General features: G+C 40.6%; 1 protein-coding gene across 1 annotated transcript; it reads right to left on the bottom strand.

The window, feature by feature from the left end:
• Positions 1 to 599: 599 nt before the first annotated feature.
• On the bottom strand, positions 600 to 3,506 carry LOC144065579 (uncharacterized). The gene is made up of 2 exons (XM_077588554.1): positions 3,189 to 3,506; positions 600 to 2,232 (listed from the first exon to the last, which is right to left on the bottom strand). Exons 1-2 carry the CDS (start codon positions 3,298 to 3,300, stop codon positions 758 to 760), a joined length of 1,587 nt encoding a protein of 528 aa, XP_077444680.1. The 5' UTR covers positions 3,301 to 3,506; the 3' UTR covers positions 600 to 757.
• Between the last annotated feature and the right edge of the window lie 5,493 nt (positions 3,507 to 8,999).

Below are 8,999 nucleotides of genomic sequence, written 5' to 3'. Positions count from 1 at the left end.
GACCACAGGCGAAAGCAATATACAATCACAACGATAAGTTTCAAGCCATCAATATTTTTATTCATACTAATGATTATACATAAGAATATTGAGTATTATCTGTTTGTTCAACATTAAAATAAAATTAAAAAAACAATTCACATTTGACTTCATATACCGACTGCCAGGTCTATTTACATACAAATCAAATCAGTTTGGATAAATATGAAAAGCGAAAAGAACTACTCAAAAATAAACCCAAAGTCGGTTCTTATAGTTAAAAAGAAAAAGAATGTAGTTTACAAAGCTAATAGAAAATTCTGAAGATTAACTGAAATAAATCCTTGGCAACAAACTTAGTATTATGTTTTATTAAGTATTTTTAACCAATGTGTTGAACCACAAATTGAGCAAAGAAAGGGCTTTTCGCCACTGCGGGTTGTTAAGTCTTCTTTTCAGGTTCCCTTTGTGAAAATGTTGGAACATTAACTGCACCTGGAAAAGGTTTTTGAATGGTGTAGCTTTTTAATTGGACTGTTGTAGCGAATCTGTGGCCAGAGACTGAGCAGGAAAACATTGTTCTCCACAAACTGAACACGAAAATGGTTTTACAACGGTGTGGGTTCTTATGTGTATTTTTAAGCTTCCTTTCTCTTTAAATCTTTTACCACAAACTGAGCATGAAAATGGTTTGTCACCTGTGTGTGTTCTTGCATGACTAATTAAGTGATCCTTCCGTGTGAATGTTTGACCACAAAGTGAACACGAAAATGTATTTTCACCTGTGTGTTCTTGCATGAATTGTTAAGTTTCCCTTCTGTGTGAATGTTTGACCACAAACTGAACACGAAAATGGTTTTTCACCTGTGTGGGTTCTTGTGTGCATTTTTAAGGTTCCTTTCTCTTTAAATCTTTTACCACAAACTGAACACGAAAATGGTTTTTCACCAGTGTGGGTTCTTGTGTGCGTTTTTAAGGTTCCTTTCTCTTTAAATCTTTTACCACAAACTGAACACGAAAATGGTTTTTCACCAGTGTGGGTTCTTGTGTGCGTTTTTAAGGTTCCCTTCGCTGTAAATCTTTTACCACAAACTGAACACGAAAATGGTTTTTCACCAGTGTGGGTTCTTGTGTGTATTTTTAAGCTTCCTTTCTCTTTAAATCTTTTACCACAAACTGAACACGAAAATGGTTTTTCACCAGTGTGGGTTCTTGTGTGCGTTTTTAAGGGTCCCTTCTCTGTAAAGCTTTTACCAGAAACTGAACACGAAAATGGTTTTTCACTCGAGTGTGTTCTCGTGTGCATTTTTAAGTGATGCTGTTGAGAAAAGGCTTCACCGCAAACTGAACACGAAAATGGTTTTTCACCAGTGTGGGTTCTTGTGTGTATTCGTAAAACTTGCTTATGAGAAAAGGCTTCACCGCAAACTGAACACGAAAATTGTTTTTCACCAGTGTGTGTTCTTGTATGACTATTTAAGTGTCCCGTCTGTGTGAATCTTTGACCACAAACTGAACACGAAAATGTTTTTTCACCCGAGTGTGTTCTCGTGTGCCTTTTTAAGTGATGCTGTTGAGAAAAGGCTTTACCGCAAACTGAACACGAAAATGGTTTTTCACCTGTGTGTGTTCTTGCATGACTAATTAATAGATCCTTCCGTGTGAATGTTTGACCACAAACAGAACACGAAAATGGTTTTTCACCAGTGTGGCTCCTCATATGTGTTTTCAAAGTAGACTTTTTCCCAAAGGTTTTTCCACACTGAGAGCATTTCCAGAGTTTGCCGTCCTTAAGACCTTCATTTTCATAAAGCAAGTCTTCGCTTTCTGATAACGGAGCAATTAAATTGTCTGCTTGCCCTTCTGCTGAGCTGCCGTTCGGAGTCTCCGCCCCTCTGCCGGCCACGCCCAGATCATCTTCACTCTTGAAAGGCTCACCAGTTGACACAGTGACATCTTCTTCCTCCTTTTTGATTTGCTGTTGAGGGAACTCTGGCTCCTCCTCTTTAATTTGGGGTAACGTTAAGGTGTGTCCAGGCTCCGCCCCTCTGCTGGTCACGCCCAGATCCTCTTCCCTCTTCAGGAATTCACCAAATGACCAGGTGACATCATCTTCCTTCTTGATTGGAAGTCGCTCGTCTCTCATTTGTTGTTGAGGGAACTCTGGCTCCTCCTCTTTAATTTGTGGGAGCTCAAGTTCCTTTTTAAGGCCAACAGACTCTTTCCCATCAGGACCAAGATATTCTCTGAAACCTGCAAAGACACGAAAATAAATGATATGTTTCATAATCTGTCTATCTAACGAGAAGTCATTTAGGTTAGACTGGGAATGTAAAGTCTTATACTTATATTGGCGGTGGTTAGGCTTGTAACATGACATTAACTTGAAATTTAACTGAAATCAACTCAAATGACTATACACACCCACACATATTTGACCACCCGGAACCATCTCAATAAGCTCGTATCTCCAATTTGTCTCATATCTCAAGGAAAAAAAATGCTCGGAATTTCGCTCGTTTCTTAAATTTTCCGTAAATTGGGACACTCGTATGTCAAGGTATTCCTGAAATATGCTGGCTGCCACAGCAAATGTTTAATTAACAAGGAATAAGTATAGCACTCGCGGGTGACCCGCATTGTAATCAACAGTTTGAGGAAAAAAAGAGTTCACCTTCAAAATTAAAGTACAATTAAGAGCACACCAACACATTTCAATGTATAAAAATGTGTTATTTTATTAAACCCAAAGGATTCTTTAATCTCATCTCATTTTCTGAACCGCTTTATCCTCATCAGAGTGGTTGTGGGTGGGGGGTGGGGTGCTGTAGCCATTCCCAGCTGACTTTAGGCCAGAGGCGGGGCACCCTTATTCATTCGCAGGGCACAACAAGACACACAACCATTCACACTCACACTCATACCTAGGAGCAATTTAGAGTGTCCAATCAGCCTACCATGTCTTTAGAATGTGGGAGGAAGCCGGAGTACCCGGAGAAAACCCACACACGTCAAAATAAAAAAGTAAATTCTGGGCCACTTTTCACATTTTTAAAAAACATTTTCCCCAGAAAAAATCCGCGATGTAGTGAAATGCTGAGGGATTACTGTACTTGAATTTGCAATTGCATTGCACAGATATAGCACTTCTACAATTAGCATTAAGCCTTAATGGTTTAGGAAATATATAGATATAAAAATGGACCCACCTTCTAGTCTGTGAAGGACAACTTTTGCATGCATTATTTTGCAAAATATCGAGTTTCCCTCGTGGAACGTTGCTGCTCTTTTCCCACACGTAAATTCTGATGGAGACGCCATTGATAGCTGCTAGCTAGGCTAAGCTAAGGTAGGCCGCAAAGCTTCAAAGCTCTTCGACGACGTGAGAGACTTGTTCCTTTGATATATGCTAACAGGCTGAGCTAAAGTAGCCCGCAAAGCTTCAACGAGGTCTTGAAAATGATTTTGGCTGATATTTAAGGTCATAAAATAGGTTATGCTAGACACGACGGGGACCCATTGGTTAAGTTTGGTGACGAAAACTGCGCATGCGCGGTGGCAGCGTCACTTCCTTCGTTGCATTAAGTTTATAAATGTAAGAGTCGGACATAGGAAATAAATAATCTTCAAATGGTCTGACATGTGGTTTGAGCAAAAATATTTGCTCAGGTTTGAATTAAACTGAAAATTAAATTAAACATAAATCACTTGAAGATCGCGTCTCAAAAGGAGGCGTCGCAAAACGCGCATGCGCAGAAAAAAATCGTCCTTGATAATGGAGCTGTTCTGTTTTGACGATTGGCATCACGGGAGAAGTAGTTCTTCAATGAAACGGTTTGAACTCGCGGGAATCAGTCTCTTATTTAGGTGCCGCTCTCTCGAGGTCAGGAGAAAATTTGTTTAATTTTAATTTCAGTATTCGTGGACATTGTACACAATAATTAAGACACTGTCAATCACAAGTTATTGAAGAAGTGCATTTTAAGAAAATATATCAAAAAATTTGCAATTTCTCAAAGGTCTCTTAAACCCAAAAGGAAAAGTTTGTTTTTTCTTTTATTTACATTATTCCCTTAATCCGCACCAACCACTAGATGTAAATTATATTTCTTGATTTTCCCATTTTTAACGAATATTTGCAATTTTTCCATCCATTTTCTTTTCTTTTTGTGTTTTAGTTCAATGAATATTTTGTAAAATGTAAAAATAACTATATAAAAATATTTTCTGTTTTCCACTTTAATTTTGAACATAAAAACATATTTCGTTTCCTTTTGAAATTATATGATTAAAAGACATCTTCCCTTACTTATATTAAAATAGGTATATATATATATATATAGATAGATATGTATATATATATATATACACACACATATATATACATATACATATATAAGCACGTATATACATACATATAGATGTGCATGCATGCATACGGTAGGTCTTAACACACAGCAATTTTTTTCTTAAAGAGCCTGACAGCTGATGGGATGAAGGATGTGCGGAAGCGCTCCTTCCTGCAATGAGGGTGCAGCAGTCTATTGCTGAAAGGGCTTTGGAGAGACTCCACAGACTCATGCAGGGGGTGGGAGGCGCTGTCCATGATGGACATCATCCTGGTCAGCATCTTCCGCTTTCCCACTTCCTCCACAGAGTCCAAAGGACAGCCCAAAACAGAGCTGGCCCTCCTGATCAGCTTATTCAGCCTGTTCCTGTCCCTCTCCGTGCTCCCGCGACCCCAACAAAGCACTGCATAAAACAATGTAGATGCCACCACAGTGTCGTAGAAAGTCTTCAGCAGTGTCCTGCACACTCCAAAGGACTGTAGAATCCTCAGTAGGTAGAGGCGGCTCTGGCCCCTTTTGTATGTTTGTGGACCAGTCTAGTTTGTTGTTGAGGTGAACACCCAGGTACTTCAAATTCTCCACAATTTCAATGTCTGTACCCTGGATGTTCACCTGAGTGGTCTGTTGAGGATTCCTCCGAAAGTCGATGACCATTTCCTTTGTCTTACTGGTGTTGATGTAGAGATGGTTTTGCCTACACCAGTCAACAAAGGCTGTGATGACTCCCCTGTACTCCAAGTCGTTCCCGTCCGTCACTCGTCCAACAATAGCGGTGTCGTCAGAGAACTTCTGGAGGTGGCAGGTGTCTGTATTATGTTTGAAATTCTGATGTGTAGAGGGAGAAGAGGAGTGGGGAGAGCACTGTGCCTTGTGGGGCCCCCGTGCTGCAAGCTACCACATCAGACGTAGTCCCGGAGTCTCACATATTGTGGTCTGTCAGTGAGGAAGTCGATGATCCATGCGGATAGGTGGTTCCTTACTCCTGCCTCTTCCAGTTTCCCTCTCAGTAGGACTGGCTGAATGGTGTTGAACGCACCGAAGAGGTCAAAAAACATCATTCCCACCGTGCTCCCCGTGTTCTCCAGGTGTGAAAGAGACCTGTGCATGAGGTAGGTGGTAGCATCTTCCACACCAATGCCTGGACGATAGGCGAACTGCAGAGGGTCCAGCTCTGCATTCATCAGAGGATGATCCTCTCCAATGTCTTGATCAGGTGAGAGGTTAATGCTACCGGCCTGATGTGGTTTGGCTCCCTGGGGTACGCAGTCTTAGAAACTGGGACCACGCAGGAAGTTTTCCACAAGGTGGGGACCTTCTGCAGACCGAGGCTGAGGTTGAAAATATGCAGAATCACTTTGCCAAGCTGATCCGCACACTCTCTCAGTAGTCTGGAGCTGAGGCCGTCTGGACACCTTCCTTGCCTCGATCTTCTTTAGCTGTTTTATCACCTGATCGACAGTAATGCAGAGACCGGTGGAAGAGGGGGAGGAAGAGGAGGAGGAGAACGAGGGGGAGAGTTGCTTCTGGTCTGAGGGGTCAGGGGAGTGGGGGCAGGACTGAATCTGTTAAAGAACTGATTCAGTTCATTGGCCCACTCCCTGTCTCGGGACTCCGGGTCTCTCTCACTGTTGCCTCCATGGCCCGATGTTGGTCCTCAAGCTCCTCCAGACCTCTTTGGTGTTGCCTCTCTGGAGTTGGTTCTCCAGCTTCCTCCTGTAGATGGTCTTTCCCTTCCTTATCTCTCTCTTCAGCTCCTTCTGGACCATTTTCAGACTCTCTTTCTCCCCAGACCTAAAAGTCCTCTTCTTGTTGTTCAGGAGGGCCCTTAGATCCCTGGTGACCCATGGCTTATTGTTGGAGAAACAACGGACCTTCTTGGGGTGTACAATGTTCTCAACACAGAAGGTAATATAATCTGTGATGCAGTGGGTCAAGCTGTCAATGTCTTTCCCATGTGAATTGCACAGCACCATCTCCAGCTCACCTTTTTTAAAAACTGCCATTTCAGCTTCGCATTTAATCGACTGATATTCATCATTTCCTTTCGTCAAGTCGAAAACAACATTTGGCATATCACGTTGTGCTATACGCACAGCCGTTAACTGCACAAATTCACATTTTTGAACTTAAACAGTGAACGCATCCACCTCAATATTAAATTCATCATCGTGTACGGGTAAATTGCTCAATGGAGAGGGGCTATTTATCGTGCGTTATTTTTTTTTTTGGTTTAGTATTTTGCGTCTGCAATTATTTTTTGAACATGTACAATGATTAAAAATGAATTCAGGAGTTGAATAAGAAAAGCGTGTTTCGGGTTTCAAGACCCCCACCTCTCCTGTTATGTTATGCTGGTGGTACGTTCCAGTAGTCAGACTCAAATGCGAACGAGAACAACTGATCTTTTTTAGTCATTTCGTTTTAAAAACTCATACAATCAATACAACCAAGATAATAACGAAATCATTTAATTTATAAATGTCATTCGCATACCTGTCAACCTCTGCCGATAACTGCCCTTATAAATGATTATGATTCCCCTTACAAACCCCAAAAAACCTTACAAACACCGTACGACGCATGTTTACTCGCGGTAACCAGACAGTGTAATAGAAATAACAAAGCTAATTTGCATACAGTCTTTTATTCAATTTAAAAAGTTTACAATGCAACAAACTGTGCCTTCAGTGCTTCCTATTGTAAGCCAATGTGCATGATTTAGCAGACTTTATCTGCTCTAATGAGGGTCTCACTTGTGAACAACAGTTGTCACAGTTCAATTTCATCTGTAATAAAGAAGTAAGAGTGTCTGTTCCCATTGTCTTTCTGTACTCTGTATGAATTTTCCTCACATGGCTGAAAACCCGCTCGCTATCAGCATTACTGTGAGGAAGGCTGAGTAAAATTAGATACATCTTTCTCATCAGTGGAAAGCGATCCAGCCCCAAACCACTTTTCATTTTGAACACATGAGGCCAAAATGTCTCTGGACGAATTGGTTGTCCATCCTGACTTTTCTGAGGGAGAAGATCATCAGGTATTAGTTGATAGTCTTCCCATTCATCTTTTAATTGTTCCTGATCAAAGTCTGGTGTAAACCTATTTGCAAGCTTAACAATACTTGTGTAATCCAACATCTCTCTCTTTCTTGGGTCCAACACCACCAAGTCACTCAGTGTTGTATTCTCAAATGAAAATGTTTGTATCATTTTAGTTACAACAGCCTCGTAGAAGGAGCGAACAGGGGAAAAAAAAGTTGCTTGCATGGCTGGTGTGATGCTTTGCCTGATTTCATCCTCCTCATTGGTGTCTTGGAAGAGGGCCCTGGTGCCCAAGCCAACAGCAAGCCTGCTATCTTCATGCTGCAGGCATCTGTTTGTATAATCAACTGCCAGCAGGCTATCAGCAGATTTGACATGTTCCATTTGCACAAACAGATATGAATGATAATAATAATAATAAATTACCTTAGCTGTCTGTGAATCCGGAAACATAACTTTCACCAAATCCGAGAAGTGGTCCGCAGCTGTGAAAGCAATGTTGTGCTCAGCAAGAAAATGGCAGAAGAGAATTTCCGCATTTGTCGTCTTGTGGGATGCTGCAGGATTTGCGGTAGAGACGAAGTGCTTGGTTAATGGGACATGTGAATTGGGTTTTTTCACATTCTCCACGTGTGCGGCAGTTTTAAAGTGGCTCTTCAGATCGTAAAATCCACTCGCAGCAACTTTCACGTCTTTATTGCAAGGGACACAGAATGAGAATTGAGTGCCTCTTAACGATGCTTTAATCCAGCCAGCATATTCACCTTGAAGTAACTCCCATTCTTTCTGGTGTCGACCCGATCCTTGAGTTCTTCGTTTCTTACTAGGTGGCTCCTCCATGCTTGCTTCCACGATATTTACTCTATGTATATCTACGCATGTCATCCTTTATCGATATTGCCGTACGCACCGCTAAAAAAATACATACGATTGAGGATAATTTTTGCTGGTATACCGTGACAATAGTAACGATCGATGACAGTGGCGTCGTTGGCTACCAGCCTACGAGACTATCTGGATTTTAGCCAAAACGGTCTTGTTGAGATCGGTTTTCATAAATATTGGCGATTTAAAAAAAAAAAAAAAAAAATCCCCGTACAAAAGTCGGTGTACGGCGTACATGATTTGAAATGGTAAAAAAACGTATAAAATACGTATAAAACGTACAAGTTGACAGGTATGTAGAAGTGCTATTTTTGTACGCTGCAATTGCAAGTATTTTACTTCTCAATTCGACAGAAGGTACAAGCTTGATTTCAAGACAATAAAACAATGCAAACAAACGATTAAATCATAAAAAGGTAATATTTAATGTTTATTTTGTTTTAGAACTCTAAAACAGCTTTCCCCCCACTTATTTCAATCCAAAACTATTTCAAAATGATTAATTTTGAAAAATAAATTAATGAAATTGAATATTGACTTTTTTTTTTTTTCAACGTCAAAAATGAATACCTGTCATTTTTCCATTTTAATTGAAAAGGATTAACATTAATATTTGATTCATCACCCTTTTATAAAAGGATTCTAAATAAATTAAAATCTCAAATGGAGGAGACCATTTGCAAAGAGGAGGCTCAACAAAGATTGGGGGAAAATTTAAGAGCCTGTGGGGATACTTCACTGACCA

The sequence above is a fragment of the Stigmatopora argus genome, chromosome 20 (genome assembly GCF_051989625.1).
Source record: "Stigmatopora argus isolate UIUO_Sarg chromosome 20, RoL_Sarg_1.0, whole genome shotgun sequence".
NCBI lineage: Eukaryota > Metazoa > Chordata > Actinopteri > Syngnathiformes > Syngnathidae > Stigmatopora > Stigmatopora argus.
Note: the sequence above shows the minus strand (reverse complement) of the source record. Positions and strands in the feature narration are given on the sequence as shown.